Source organism: Anastrepha obliqua, chromosome 3 (assembly GCF_027943255.1).
Source record: "Anastrepha obliqua isolate idAnaObli1 chromosome 3, idAnaObli1_1.0, whole genome shotgun sequence".
NCBI classification, from domain to species: Eukaryota; Metazoa; Arthropoda; class Insecta; order Diptera; family Tephritidae; genus Anastrepha; species Anastrepha obliqua.
The window spans coordinates 127,313,404-127,329,576 of record NC_072894.1 but is presented as its reverse complement, the minus strand read 5'-3'; the positions used below and the strand labels follow the sequence as shown (position 1 = coordinate 127,329,576).

At 37.8% G+C, this 16,173-nt stretch overlaps 2 protein-coding genes across 3 annotated transcripts; one reads left to right on the top strand and one right to left on the bottom strand.

Annotated features, from left to right (window-relative positions):
* Positions 1-1,499: 1,499 nt before the first annotated feature.
* On the top strand, positions 1,500-6,428 carry LOC129240864 (RNA-binding protein lark). Its single transcript, XM_054876898.1, has 4 exons — positions 1,500-1,663; positions 2,040-2,938; positions 5,604-5,839; positions 5,897-6,428. The coding sequence occupies exons 2-4, from the start codon at positions 2,258-2,260 to the stop codon at positions 5,994-5,996; spliced, it is 1,017 nt and encodes a 338-aa protein (XP_054732873.1). The 5' UTR covers positions 1,500-1,663; positions 2,040-2,257; the 3' UTR covers positions 5,997-6,428.
* A 1,137-nt stretch (positions 6,429-7,565) lies between these two features.
* On the bottom strand, positions 7,566-10,978 carry LOC129241458 (N-acetyltransferase eco). Of its 2 annotated transcripts, XM_054877788.1 has the most exons (5): positions 10,698-10,978; positions 9,522-10,625; positions 8,251-9,452; positions 8,054-8,178; positions 7,566-7,990 (listed from the first exon to the last, which is right to left on the bottom strand). In XM_054877788.1, exons 1-5 carry the CDS (start codon positions 10,882-10,884, stop codon positions 7,789-7,791), a joined length of 2,820 nt encoding a protein of 939 aa, XP_054733763.1. In that variant the 5' UTR covers positions 10,885-10,978; the 3' UTR covers positions 7,566-7,788. The 2 variants fall into 2 exon arrangements, with proteins under 2 accessions (XP_054733763.1, XP_054733762.1); XM_054877787.1 differs by having other exon boundaries at positions 9,522-10,978.
* Between the last annotated feature and the right edge of the window lie 5,195 nt (positions 10,979-16,173).

Sequence of the window (16,173 nt, the reverse complement as noted above, 5' to 3'; positions counted from 1 at the left end):
AGATGAAATAAAGCGTATATAATTTAATGTTATGGCCAAGAATTTAGCTTTATTATAAAGATAAGGATTTGCCATTATGTTTTAAAAATGATTTCGGGCAAGTGGCCGCCGCGGCTGGCTCGAATAAATTCCAGCCGAGAGGCCCAATTTTCGACCACTTTTTGCAGCAATTGGGGCCGTATGTCAGTAATAACGCGCCGAATATTCTCTTCCAAGACGTCAATCGTCTCGGGCTTATCTGCGTAGACAAGCGACTTCACATAGCCCCACAAGAAATAGTCCAGCGGTGTTATATCGCACGATCTTGGAGGCCACGCCACAGGTCCACGGCGCGAGATAATGCGCTCACCAAAAGTTTTCTTCAATAAATCGATTGTTGCGTTGGCCGTATGGCATGTAGCGCCGTCTTGTTGGAACCAAAGGTCGTCCACATCAACATCGTCCAATTCAGGTACGAAAAAGTTATTAATCATGGCTCTATAGCGCTCTCCATTGACTGTAACATTATGGCCGGCTTCATTTTTAAAGAAATATGGACCAATGATTCCCTCTGCCCATAGAGCACACCAAACAGTGACTTTTTGAGGATGTAACGGCGTCTCAGCAATGGCTTGTGGATTATGTTCACTCCAAATGCGACAATTTTGCTTATTGACATACCCATTCAACCAAAAGTGAGCTTCATCGCTGAACAAAATTTTCTTCGATGCGTCGCGCGAACCGAACCATTATTTTCGTAATAAATTTGCACGATTTGCAAACGTTGTTCAGGTGTAAGTCTATTCATTATGAAATGGCAAACCAAACTGAGCATAAATCAAGTGACAGCTGTCAAAAAGACCATCTACGAAAAAAGTAGTGCCAACTTGAAAACCTAACCTCTAAAAAAGCACCCTTTATTATGGTAGCAATCCACATGTGAAATTTGATATTACATTTTATAAGAAGCAATAACAGACCAAAACGTCTATGGGCATCCGCTTGTTTCTATAAATTGACAGAATAATTAATAATATCGAACACAAATTTTGTTAGATTTAAGTCTACAAACTTCTTTTCTTTATCGGCGTCCACTTTATTTAGTTTTTACTTTGATGATTCTTCTTACATTCGTAATGATAATTATCGATAACATATGAAACGCAGGGTTGTATGGAAATGATTATCTTCTTAATATCAGATTATTTTATAATCTTGGATTTCGGTAAAGAATTTGGGTATGAGTAATCTTGCTCTTTAATTACGGATAAGGAGTTAAGTCCGAAAAAGTAAGCCCTATTCTTTTAATCATTTTTGCTTTTTATTATTGTTTTTTTTTTGTTCTTTTATCTCATTTTTTCTATTATTTCAATAATAATACGAATTGAATCAGATTCTATTTTTGTTACTGACTTTCATCAATTGAACTCAAAGCTCATAGGTGTGAATAGACCAGCCAATTAGTTGATTCAACCAATCGAACGTCAAGTTGAATCGTGTAGGCCTTGCCTAAAAACGAGTGGTTTGCTAGCGTCGTCTTCGTATAAATTGTTCATTGTGAAAACTGTTCGTCGATAAGTTTCTCCATTTTTATAGCGTTTTGTGTACATATAATTAAGTAAATGGGTGATAAAATACCAATTTAAGTAATTTGAGATATAATTATAAAAAAACTTAGTTTGAGGTAAGTAAACGTACATTTGTAGTTATGTTCCACGTATGTACTTATATTGTCTAGCCGCCATCTTTGAAAATTCAACGTGCCTATAGCTATACATTAAATCGGGCTAAAATTTGTATAGAAGATTCGTGTTTTGATAGTAGCAGGTCTGTAAAAAGGTGCTTGCTAGTTTTTATAATGCCGTCAATTACGGGTTATATGGAACATTTGCGGATGGGATTCGACTCTTGGTCCCAATGCTTCGTGTTACGATCGGGCTTCTCGCCAAACGCCATTTCGGCTTGGTATCGATATTTTCGTATATTCAACAATTATTATTTATCACTAATAGTACCGGTTTTGACAAATTTTTTTAAACATATTTAATTTAATAATGTAGAGCTTCGGGGAAAAATCAAAGCCGCACCCGGTTCGTCATTCACCGTCGGCCGCCAGATTGTGCTGTAATACCGTAAGCTGATCGTTTCGTCGCGTCCGGCCCCTTCGAACCGAACTATTTAGACAAATTTTCGCCATAACGTTTCTTTTTCGTCCTCTGCTTGAGGGCTCTAGAATTATCAGCACTTAGCTTGAAAGCATATACGGACGAGTTTTGAAATGCCTGGAGCAGGCACTTTCAAACTTTTCATCGGGAATCTTGACGAGAAGACGCAGGCTACGGAACTGCGACCACTATTTGAGAAATACGGTACCGTTGTGGAATGCGATGTCGTGAAAAATTATGGCTTTGTTCATATGGAAACAGAACAGCAGGGTCGCGACGCCATCCAAAATTTAAACGGTTACGTGTTGAACGACAATGCTATTAAAGTGGAAGCGGCAAAAAGTCGGCGCGCTCCTAATACGCCAACAACGAAAATCTTCGTGGGAAATTTGACGGATAAAACGCGAGCACCCGAGGTGCGCGAATTGTTCCAAAAGTATGGAACCGTCGTCGAGTGCGACATCGTTCGTAACTACGGCTTCGTTCATTTGGATTGCATCGGTGACGTACAAGATGTCATCAAGGAGTTGAATGGTCGCGTCGTCGACGGTCAACCACTAAAAGTGCAAGTTTCTACTAGCCGTGTGCGTCCAAAACCTGGCATGGGTGATCCGGAGCAGTGTTATCGTTGCGGTCGTTCCGGCCATTGGTCGAAAGAATGTCCACGCTTGTACGGCGGTGAACGCGGTTTAAGTGCCGGCGGCTATAGAGACCGAATGTATGGTCGTGATCCATATCCTCCACCACCACCACCACCACCGTTCTTACGTGACAGGATCATGGATGGCTTTAGGGTAAATTTTGTATTTACAGTTCCTTTAACATTGTTTTATTTTATGTATGTATGTGCAGTGCCTATCTAGCAGCTTTTCAGATATTCACCGACAAGATATAATTAATTAGTGGCAAAGATATAATTAATTTTGGCAACTTTGTATTTTTTGTTGTAACAGAACACAGCGTTCCAATAATATAAAATATTAAAGAAGGTAGTTATTAACCTTATCTCGACTTTGTGTTGAGTTTTTGAGTTGAAAGAAAATAAATCAGATGTCCCTACTCTTTTGACTTCATTTACCACTCTGGACATCAAAAAAAAACCGTCAGTTCAACGCAATTGCAAATGCTATGAGTATCTTGTAGTTGTAAATTATGAGAACACACCTTTCTACATTCAATTCTTATATAATCTTCAATAAGAGCAAATCTTAACTATAAACTTCTCCATAGAATTGGTTGTAATCTTAATTATTTCTTACAAAATAGTAAGAAATCAACGGTTGATATGCAAATGGAACGGGGACCATGCCTTTACTAAAATTTTTTTTTTTTCGTAATTGGCTAATTCGAGCTTAGTCACAATTAGTGGAGACTTATTCACCACTGCTCCATCTATTTAGATTAGGGGAAACATTTTTGAGAGATGTTTTGAATATAACTTTTTCAAATCTTTATTCTGGGTCACGGATCAAGACGACGCGCAATATTATTTTCAAGTTTTCTCATGTACGTTTTGCTCTATTTCTTAAGTAATAAAAGCGATAAAATTATATGTATTGTGGGTATTATTCATTTAGTACTATTTTTAAATAGGTCATTGTTACAATGACGTTGTCATGGATGACGTTAGAACAAAAAATAATGGTGACGTCCAGGGTTAATCATTACATAAAGGAAAATGAAATAGAAAATGCCAGCTACAAAAGATTAAGTAATGTTAACATTTTCAATTTATCAGTTCTTGTACTTCCGTAAAAAACACGTAAAATTCAGAAAAATGTATGAAATTTTGATTTAAATCGATAGTACAGTCCATATAATTGAATGTTTGAAGATTATTTCATGCAAATGTTCACCGCGGTTGGGCTTCAAATGGCCCATCCGCTTAGTCCAATTTTGGCATACTCTTTCCAATGTTTCGGCCGGTATGTCACATATAAATGTTTTAATGTTGTCCTCCAATGTGTTAATTGAAGCAGGCTTGTCTGAATAGACATGAGCTTTAACATAGTCCCACAAAATAAAATTTAAAGGCGTTATGTCGCACGATCTGGGTGGCCAATTGACAGGTCCCGAACGTGAAATAAAATGTTCACCGAACTCGCCCCTCAACAAGTCCATTGTTACGCGTCCTGTGTGGCATGTGGCACCGTCTTTCTGAAACCACATGTCATGCAAGTCAAGCTTTTGCATTTTGGGCAGAAAAAAGTTGGATATCATTTCACGCTCACCATTCACAGTTAGGTTACGATTCGCAGCATCTTTGAAGATGTACGGTCCAATGATACCTCCAGCCCATAAACCGCACCAAACTGTGACCTTTTCTGGGTGCATTGGTAGCTCTTGCAATTCTTCTGGCTGATTTTCACTCCAAAATCGACAATTCTGCTTATTTACGTACCCCATTGATCCAAAAATGAGCTTCGTCGCTGAACACAATTTTTCGACTTTAAACTTTCTTAACAGAACACGCATTTTTATAATAAAATTCAATGATTTGCAATTTGTATTTCGTTGTAAGACGATTCATGGTTAAATTATAGAGCAAACTGAAGATGCTTGAGAGTGAAACAAAACACGAAACGTGCCTCAGCTGTTTAAACCAACTGTTTAAAAAGATAATAGCTAAAAAATCACCCGTTACATATAATTTGATATGCAAATTTTCCTCGGCTAAACATTGAAAAACTTATAAATAGAAAGATCTAAAAAGTTGCAATATTTCCAATTTTAACCAAGTTTTTTAACATTTTGCAAAGTTTCAGATTCGTACCAAAAATTTGGATTCTGGAAAAATACACAATTTTTGTGACTTATGTACATATATTTTTTACCGGATTGTTGAATGGGGAATTGATTTTTTTTATCTAAAGTCTTAATTCTTCAATTCGTAGGCTAGCAGCCGTAAAATAATACTTATGTATGCATCATATACATATTTCAAAAAATTAAGGCCTGGAATACACAAATATTCATAAACTAATTTTCCCTCAAATATGTTTTGGGTTGTTGCCTTCTATGCAATTTAACGTTAGTCCCAAGCCGACCTTATAGCACACTGCTATTAATTTTTCGATATTCATATTATACTATAAATCTAAAATTTTTATCTAAATAAAAAATATCGAACATTTTTAAGATGAACTTAGCATATAACTTATTTGTTCATTAAAATGCAATAACATTCAACTAAAAAAAATAAAAAAAATTTGATAAGGATAAAAATTAATAAAATGAAGCCTGCGCAAAGTGTCATTACTTTCGGTTTCCGATTATGCTATCACTTTTTAGATTACGCTATCAAGCAAGTTGAAAACTTCCGATTTCAAGGTAATATCCTCACCAGAAAAGTTACTAAATATAATTGTATGAATAACAATAGATGTGTTTGAGAATATTAGAGATTACAATGTATATCCGATGATAGTTATTTTTACTAAAGTTTGCTTTTTATTTCAGGACTATGATTATTACGATCGTAGATTTGATGATACCCGCGACCTATTTGAAAGGCGCTATCAAAGCTCCAGGATGCGGGATTTCCCTCCTCCTCCGCTATCTCGTCGGGAGCCAATGCCCCTTCCCCCACCGCTAAGCGGCAGTATAAGAGGTAGCAGTCTTTCACGAGGCTATGATTCTATGTTCAGTCGTCGTTCACCACCCCCTCGAAGCAGCAATGGACTTAGCCGCTATGGGTATTGTAAAAATAGATTTTAATATGCATGATTTCTTAAGAAATCTTCCATTTTCAGCTATGAGGATTTTAGCCGAGATTCATTTGATGATAGGATGATTTCATCCAGAGGAATGCGTGGCCCATCGCCGCCAGGTCGTCGCTATGCACCATACTGAGATGAACTTTACTTTGGCCGCACGACTTATATGAGCGGTAGTTTATGTGAGGAATAAATGAACACAGCTCACAGTCAAATGACAATTCAATTAGATGTACTTTTATTTTTAATCACTTATTTAATATGTATAATAACGGATTCCGTTGGGCTTTTCCCCCATAAGGTTTGTTTACATTTACTATGTTCATCGGTAGCGTAGAATTTTGAAAAATTGTATAAATTTACAATCTTAAAAAACATAATTATGTTATTTCCTTAACATATACTCGTAATGTTCCATTAAGTTTCGATGACTAATATTTATATGGACCACCTACCAAGAAGTTTAAATTATAATCTATCAGTATAATAATAGATCAAATTCACCAATATTTCATTCATACTGATGCAACAATTTGTGGTTACAAAAATAAAGACAATGAAATTGAAATATTCTAGCATTTTTATAGTAGAATAAAGTGTTTTCGACAAAATTTGCAAAACATTTTATCTCACGTTATTAGGAAAAATAATTGTTTTTTTAGCTTTAAAAATAGATGGAGCCAGAGAAAAGTTATCACGATGTATGTCTTATTCTGCCAAGGAACGATATTAAAATTGTTGCCAAAAAGTTTGAAGCAATGCGATAATCTGAGACAATGTTATTGGCCTAGGTTTCTGCTAAACAAGTTCTGCAATAATGCAGCAGCTAAGGAGTTTATCGGAAACACGCCATAAAGAAACGTAACAGGGCCGCAATATTGCAGTAATTATTGAGTATGGCGGAGTAGGCTTTTATGAAAAATAATTTTTTCTTGTGTGAAGAGTGTAAAGAAAAAGCAGAGAGCTTCGAGCCCGTTAAAAGAAAAAGGGGAAACCAGAGATAAAGTTTTTGGCCTTTAAGTGCTTAACCTAAGGATGATAGATTACCGGGTCTGGCCATTCGACGTAAAATCGCGAGAGTAACTTCGGTTGCCACGTCATCGGGTTCTGCCTGCTCATTTCATACGTAATCCTACACTCAAGGCCCAGGCGAATTGGCCTAATTGAATGCTAATTGGCGCCTACTTAATTTTTCGCGATTTTGACAAGACGTGACCACAGGTTCCTTTCCAATGCAAAACAAACAAAAGGTAGAGAATTTGTTTGAAATGGCTTGGTAATATTGTGATTTATGCGTATGACGCCGTGACAAGAATGTGTGTTGGTAGTTTCTATTGCGTTGCCTACTCTTCCTCTTCACAAACAAGTAATTCCCCTTCCTCTTGGTGGTTTATTCATGGAACCTATAATTCATTCAACATTTCGTACATATTTTTGCACGTTTCTTAAACGAGGTGCTCCTTAAATTATTTTTGATATCAATGCCAAGAGTGGTCACTCCACATTGGCATACTACAAGTTTACAGGGTCCGCCGATCGTTGTGCAGATGTACTTGCAGTCGCTCAAAATGTCATTTTCTTCTAAAGAGAGAGGTTCATTAATGCAGAATTGGGCTTGTAATACAGTATACTTTTAAAATATCGTTTAATAATTTAAATAAATTCAGCTTAGGATAGCAAATTTACATTAAGTTTGCAGTATATCTGAGCTTTGCAATCATTTCACTTTTATTTTGATTTATAAAGAATTTTTTGTTTTAATGTACATAAGCTAAACACCAAATAAAAATATTTAAAAAATTATTTCAGGCAATTGAAGACAAATTTTTCTTTTGTACAGTAAACAAAAACTACAATTTGAAATATATTAACAAATTATTTTCATGCATTTGCATTGATTGCTTGCATCTGATTTACCATGTCTTGCCTCACTGGTACACTAAGAAATTATCTAAATGTGTTACTTTTTGAGCAAACATACGCCCATTTTCTGTTGGGGCACTGAAAGCTATCTTATCCAGAGAGATCTCCTCTCCAAATATGGTATTTTGTTGAACCGCGTGAATAAGTTTTGATGCTATATGCAGACGTCTGTGTAGGGGGGAGACCCATATACGAGATATGCCACACCTGTAATCATAAAATTCATAGTTTTACCTCGTCTTACACCTTTATGTTTTGCTTCATACTTACTTTGCAGGATACTCTTCTTCGGTACAACAATCAGTTCCATTAACATTAATATACTTATTTGCTTTCTCGAGGGGCACAACTAAACATACTCCTACAATTTGAAATTTTCGTACCGCCAAATATGCCTGCAATACATATAAAGTATAAACTCATTAAGAAAGTTTTAGTTGGTAGAACTTTCCTAGTGAAAAACTTACAACAAAGGTTTGTGGAATAACAAAGGAGGCGAATCCCAGCTCCTTATCGACAATCTTTAATATGTCAGCTAAACGTTCATGTCGTCGATTGTGTGATGTTTCAGTGATACGTAATATACGACCATCCGCACCCCATTCGGGATATATAGCCACAATATCTTCATCAATCCATCCTTTAAAACGCAGCAAATGCAAAGAAGCATGAAAGTCGCGATGCAATTTCTCTTCTTCTGGCTCGTGAATGCTGTAAACAAGTCCGCACTGTTTACACTGATGGGCACCAAAATTTTTTTGCCCTGCATCGATTTGGTATTGATTACTTCCCCGACCTAAATTCCATGTTCGGGGTATGTTTCGCTTAGATTTCAATTGTAAAGGTTTGCACCATTGGTTATAAAATATAGGGAAAAGTTTTTCTCTAGTCTCAGCAGCAGAATAAGCTGTTGCCAAAGGCAGTGAAGTTTCGTCTGTAATACGTCTGGTAGGTTCAATTACTTTCTCTAGTATTTGTGAATTTCCAAAGCTGCTCGTATTTTTATAACCGTTATTATTATCAATGACACTGTCCTGAATCGTGGGGGGTTCACTCACATCTTGCAAACTGGTTAAGGATGCTAATTCATCACCTTGATTGCGAATAGCAGCAGTTATTTCATCTGCCTCCTTACGTCTTTGGTTGTAGTTTGCAATGAAAATATCAAAATTTTCTTCCGTACATATATTGTGCTCAATAAGAAAGTCAAGCTTTCGATGTTGCTGCATCTCGATTTCTGGATCGCTCGTGTTATACGGTATCCGTTGTCGGAAGCAATCTTGCTCTTTGACCAACACAAATACCTGATCAACGATTCTTGCAGCCTCCTCCTTATGATTGTCGGGATCTGCTATGAATATAGTGAAGTTTTCTTCTGTGCACATGTTATTGTTGATTAGGAAGTCAAGCAATAAATGTTGCTGTTCTATAACTGAGGGATCAGTCGTATTGTACGGTAATCGTTTACGAAAATGCGAATAGTCGATCTCAGATTCAAGTTGAATGCTAAGCGATTCTACAGGCTGATTTTGTTTGCCTTGTTCAGAATTAGATTGATTGATGGCTCCGCTTTCATTATCGCCTTCTACCACATCACCATATGCAGTATCGTCCAAATTTTTCAAAATCGCCTCAACAGTAGCTTGTTCATCTGTGATATCGTAGGTAGCTGAAATTGTAATATTCAGTATTTATAATTATAATTATAGGATTATACCTATATCACATTGGCACTTACTTGAGGGTCGTCGTTTTAATTTTTTCTTTATCTTCTTTTCTTCTTGTATCAATGATAATTTCCCATTACACATGGAAGCTTTTATATTATCTGTAATACGAACTTCTTTTGGGGTATGATTAGAACGACCAGATTTGAAAAATTTTCGCTTGATTGGAGAGGTGGCTGCTCGTGATTCAGTTTCACTTTCAGTTATTGTTGCTTCAATAGTAGTAGGTTGATGAGAAATTATTGGTATGACTTCCTCTGCATTTGATAGTTCTTCATATTCATCGAAATTACTTTCTATATCCGAAAAATCTGTATCAATCTCAACAATTTTAAAATCATGATTATTTGCACTCGAAGGCAAAACATAATCCGATGTGTTATTGTTCGTGTCATCTGTGCCTGATAAAACAGTGAGTGGTCGGGCCATTTCTATAGGATTTTTACATGAGCGAAAAATGTTATGTATCTTTTCTATGTTTTGGCGCTGTTCTCGTTTCAATGCAATACGATTTTTCAAGTTTTCATTACGCACATTCTTTAATATCAGATCTATGTTTACAGAAGAAAGTGTATCTATGTAATTATTTCCTTTAGACACATTTTGTCTAGGAGGTCGTCGAATTTTATGCTTCACGCCTTTGTTAATATTTACTCGTCGAATACCCCGACGTTCAAGGCGACCACGACTTTTTGGCGATATATTTTTATTATTCGTTGTTGCAGTACTAGTTTCCTTCCAAATGCTAGAGCAAACTTTCTGTATTTCAGGACTTGAACGCGATGCAGAATAAAATTTTTTTGTTGAAATCGTAGAAAGCACATCATCATTTAAAATATATCTCGGGTGTTTTTTATTTGGACTTAGTCCTGTGGTTTCTCCTATTTCACCATGGTGTCGTTTTTGTAACTCACTTTTTGTATTTTGGCCATTATTTGACGTTATCCTCATTGAGTTGCTGAACATTTTTTGTAATTGCTCATCAGCATCTGAGTTTAGGGTATTTTCTTTACCACTAACGGATTTTAAAGGGCAATTCTGAAATAGCTTCTTGGTTCCTTTGTTACGAGGACTTCTTCGTAGAGGTGTCGCACATTCGGCGTTCTTCACATCTCCTGAAACATCATTAAGAAAACTAATGGCACGTGAACAATTTGATTCCAATAGGCCCTCAATACTGCGCCTACTCCCTGTCATGAAGGATTTTCTTTCCGTATTAGTATCGGATGACTCCAGCAATTTGATTCCCTCCAACATATCATTTCCCGCCTCTTTGGTCTCTCTATCAGAGAATAAGCTTTTCTTTCGTTCTGATAGTCGAGGTGTTGGGTTGCGAGTAAGTTTTGGTTTTCTTACACTTTTCGGAGTCTCCATTTAAAAAAATTATTCGGAAAACATGTGAATATTCACTAAATATTAGTAATATTAATATCCAAAGACGCGCCAATTGGAAACTGACGTGCGTATATTATCTTAAAAACAATAACAACAGGGTTGCTCAGAAGTTACTGGCTTTTCATTACATGCGTACCTAACGAGACATGTTCATTCCTTTATTTCATGGTGTTACCAAGAATGATAAAAAGGGACGAAATGTCAAAATCGTATACAAATCTTAAAGAAACACGTAAACATTTATGTGAAGATGTAAAGCAAACTATACATTTTAGTTTATAATTACCATCTTTTGTTAATATGAAAAACCTACAGCCAAAAGAAATAGTCGAAAAACTGTGGTATAAAAGAATAAAACAAACATTTATGTACTTATCCATCATTGTTTCTGACGTTTCGACTAGAGCTGCTGCTCGTCAAACTCAAACCAACGGAGATAATGGAAAGCCCAGAGCGCAATTCTCTCCTATAATATTCTTTTGTTGTAATGATAATATTCTAAAGCTACGACACGCTCATGCATTTGCTGTCCAGCAGCTTATATGTGTGCCCCTCGGGTGCATGACGCTTGCCCGCGAAAAAATCTAAAATTTTTTATTTTCAACATGCAAAAGCCGACAACAAGTATGTGTGACACGAAACAAGTACGTGTGTCACCCGACACGCACACATATAAGCTGCTGGACAGTAAATGCATGAGCGTGTCGCCGTAGCTTAAAATGTACGAGTATTAACAAGGCGAATTTATTACAGGTGACAGCAAACACATATAAGTAAAACCCTACATGTATTTGTTGTTGCGTTTGGTGCAAGCATCACGTCAAAATCAGTAGTCAAATGTAAACATACGAATGTAAACATACCAATACATACAAACAAAGCATATCATTTTGACGTAAGCCATACCTACGGCGAAAAATTCAGCTGGGTGAATGCTGTCACCTTAATAAATCCACCTTGAGTATTAATAAGGTAGTATTCAAGGCGAGTCTATATGTGTTATAATACGTTCACATATAAGTAGATTATATACTTTTTCGGGCTTAACTCCCAATCTGGAATTAAAAAACGAGATTACCCATACAAAACTGCTCTTCCGAAATCTGAGATTATAACATTATCCTAGATAATAACCATACTTTTTGTGTTTTCTGTGTAATAGATCATTATTTTTACGAATGTAAAGAGAAACGTCAGAGTAAAAACTAAATAAAATGGATGTCGTCAAAGAAAACAGGTTTATAGACATAATTCTAATAACATTTTTGTGAGGTAATATTAACTATGCATTCATGTAACAGGAAAGTCCTGTGTCCATAAACGCATTGTCCTCTTATTACTTAATGTTGCGTATTGTTGCCATAGTTTTTTGAAACCTCAGTAAGCGTCGTTTACGGATTTCCTTCAACTGGGTATTAAGTAGCCAATTGTTGCGCAATTAAATTAGCCGACGGCCATAGTAGCCATTTATAATTGTTACTCTTTTAATAAATAAAAAATAAACAAATTAGGTATTCCTTCTCCTTGTCTTTTCTTCATATCGTTAATAATAATTAAAAACTCCAAAATATTCCACCAAAGCATTTTCTATGAAGAAAAACCTTTCAAAGCAGTATTGACAGCTGATTGTCGATTTTGCCGGTATTCTGCCATATGAGAACGGGTAGATTAATTTTGTTATTGCTAATTATGCATATTATCAAGAATGGTAGAGAAAGAGATTGCGCCTTCCGATTTCGCCGTGTCGTAAGAGTCTTTCAATAAATAAACAAAAGTATGGAGGATTACTTGTTTGAAGAGTAAGTGTAGGTGAAAGCAAAAGAAAAAAACAAACACAAGGAATTATACGCACACACATACACTTTTTAGCCACGGCGTGTTCCGCATAAAAACGGAAAAAACTCGCGGAACTTTGTTTCCATTCGTTTGTTTAGTTTAAATCTAACAAATCACAATATTACCAAGCCATTTACTAACCTTTCACAAGCATGGAATTTCTCCTACCTTTTTTGTTTTGTATTGCGAAAGGAGTTGACGTCAGAGTAAAGCAACTGCTTTTTGTCCCTGTCATGTCGGTCTCCTTGCCGCGTGGGGAGGCTTAAGTGTTGATTTAACCCCATATTATGGAGATTAATTTACCACGTACTAAGAGGGTAGCTCCGTATATGAATTGGGTATCCACCCATCCGCAGAATGGCGGAATTGGTGGTATTACTATGTGGAGAGTACCGTACCGACAACCTGGCAGTAGGTATAAAATGCATTTCTTTTTCGTAATGCGGAGGCTGACAAAGGATATTTCTGTACGAGGTAACCCACTTTCGGGAAATCCTCCCGTCGAGCAATCGGCGGCTCGGGCATCGGATGTGCAGGCCCGAGCCCCACACCCCCCTATGACCGGAACTGTCACCCAGGGTTCCGGAGGAAGCGCACTACTAGTGGTGAAACATGGCACATTGGCTATGCCAATGGAGAGCCGAGTGAGTGTGAGCGATACACCGTCATCGAAACGATCCGAAGTAACTGAACAAGTTGTGGAGGATGTGGAGATGGCGGACAATCTCTCAGTAGACTCTGATGGATCTCTGGTACCGAGTAAGTCTTTGACAACTGTCAAACCTGGTGCGAATCAGGTAAGTACCGGTAAAAAGACTGAAGTTAATGGAGATTTCAACGCAGGTGTTGATCTATCCGCAAGGCAGATCAAACGAAGAAATCAGAAGGCAAAGAAAGCCGAAGCTTTAGCTAAGGTAAGTTACTGAAGCTGCGTCAACTTCGACCCCTGTAATGGAAACGGGAAAGAGTGGCAGAACAGAGTATTCCTCTGTAACGTTGCACTCTTCCGGAAACGAAACGGGGTCTGTGCCAACTACCGGGAAGAGAAGAAAGACAAAGAAGAGGAAAGTCGAGAGACGTTGGAGATACATACCGACAAACAAGACGGTCTACTGTCCAAAGGGCAACAAGACTTGACAGCTATCTTAGGAAAGCTATCGGTGAGTTGAAAGACGCTCCGACTTTCGAGGGGAAAAGCGTGGTGGACGGCATCGTAAAGGTGCACTGTTCCAATGATTTTTCCCGAGAATGGCTGGAAAAAGAGTTAGTAAAAATTTCAGCCTGCGAAAATAGCCAGTTCATTCATTCATTTGCAAGTTGAGAGTAGCAAAGAAAGGCTGGTACGAGCGAGTGTCTGGATGCCGGGTCCTTCCTGTAGTTCAGCAGAATTCCTCACACGCATCCGTGTTCAGAACAAAGATCTTGTCACGACTCTCTGGAGAGTATACTCGTGCACCAGGCAGAAATCCGCTACCACTTCGGAGGCGGGTTCCCACCTGGTACTGGGTATCGATCTTGGTGCTCAAGGTGCTGAAGTCGAAGTACGGGTGCCGCCCTCCCTTTATCTGGAGCGAATCCATTTCCGTGTCCAGGTTAAGGTGGAGATATATTTACACAGATAAATGTGCGGCATAGGAAAGTGTCTACGGCTCTCCTGTGCCGTAGGCATGCAAAACTGCAAACAAACCCACACATAATACTAATACAAGAACCATGGGTATGTCACAAGCATATCTGTGGTCTAGGTGCTATGTCGTGGGGACAAATTCCTCATTGTGAAGGGAATTTGAGACCGCGAGCATGTGTTATCATGCCGAATTTGATCGAACACACGATGTTAAAAGGGCCATGCTTCGGAGATGTTGTTGTTGTTGTTGGAAAAATAAAGTACTTGAAGAGTGGGAACAGTGCCGAAGCTATCATAGTTTCCCTCCTACGAGGGAGCTAAGAGAAGTGGTCAAGTATGCAGAATCCAATAATCTGGGGCTAATAGTGGGATGTGATGTAAATACGCACAACATTGTTTGAGGAAGCAACAAACGCAACCCTAGACGTCTCAAGTTACTGGATTTTATCCTGCCATCCCATTTGGTAATTCAAAACACTGGTAACAAACACTGGTAATGAAGATGCTACTAAGAAATTAGAAGGTACTTTAATCAATTGCTTTGAGGAACTGTGCCCACTCAGGCAAAGGAGACAGGGGAAAGCGGTTCCTTGATGGAACCCTGAATTGTCGAAGCTTCGTGTACCGTCCAGAAAACTTCTTAATAAGGCCTTAAAGACCCAAACAGAAGGGGACTGGTCTAATTACCGACTTACACATAGAGAATATAAGAAAAAAGTACGGAAAGCCAAACTTGAATCCTATGGAAATTTCAGCAATAACGTCGAAAAAATGAAGGAAACAGCGAGATTTGTAAGGTCCTTCATCTAGACCGCTCAGTAAGGCTGGATTCCTTTTGAAAACCTGATGGTTCGTACACCATTGCCAAATCGGAAACGTTAAATGCTCTACTCGAAACCCATTTTCCAGGTAGTAGAACTCTCTCTGATCTAGAGAGTGCCATGAACAATAACCGTAGCAACGGTGGAACCTCTAGGTACAGTTGGTATATTGCTAGTCGGATAGTGACAAAAGAATCGATAAGGGTTTCCTTGCCTTCCTTTAAAAACTTTAAGTCCCTTGGACCTGACGGAATATATCCAGCAATGCTTAAAAAAGGAGGAGACAGGCTGATTGAGGCCCTAAAAAGGATCTTCACAGCCTGTCTTGCATTTGGTTATATACCATCCCAATGGCTACGCGTAAGAGAAGTATTTATTCCGAAAAGATGACTATTCCCTAGCAAAAAGTTTTATTCCAATCAGTTTGACATCGTTCGTGTTGAAAAATCTAGAACGAGTGGTGGAGAAATATATTCGAGTGGTATTGCCGAAAAGTCCACTTAGTAGAAATCAACACGCTTACCAGAGTGGTATTACGAAGGTTTTATTATTATTCGAGCTTTCACGATTCAATGAGCGTCATTTAATTTATGTTATTTTGTTTAGATTAAAAACTGTAATATTCGAAAAGGAAAGATTGTGAATATGAACGTACTGTCACAGGAATTGGGTTAAGAGACAATGCTACCAAGAAGAGGAGGTTTTTTTCGCCAAAAGACCCAAACTGATAACGGATCTTTTAGCGACTTCACTACATTACCCTTGGGAAGATGACAACATTTCTAAGGAGCGGCTCATTCAGCTTTGATACTATTAATTCAATACTTTACACCGATAAACAGTTGGCTTCTATATATAGCGTGGCAGTGGCATTGTAAGGGAGGTCTGGAAGAGAGGTGTATTGCTGGCTCCTTATACTCTATAGCAGACGGAGGAAGTCTCTCGCTAATGCGACCCGAAACTGCTAACGCACAACTGGAAAGT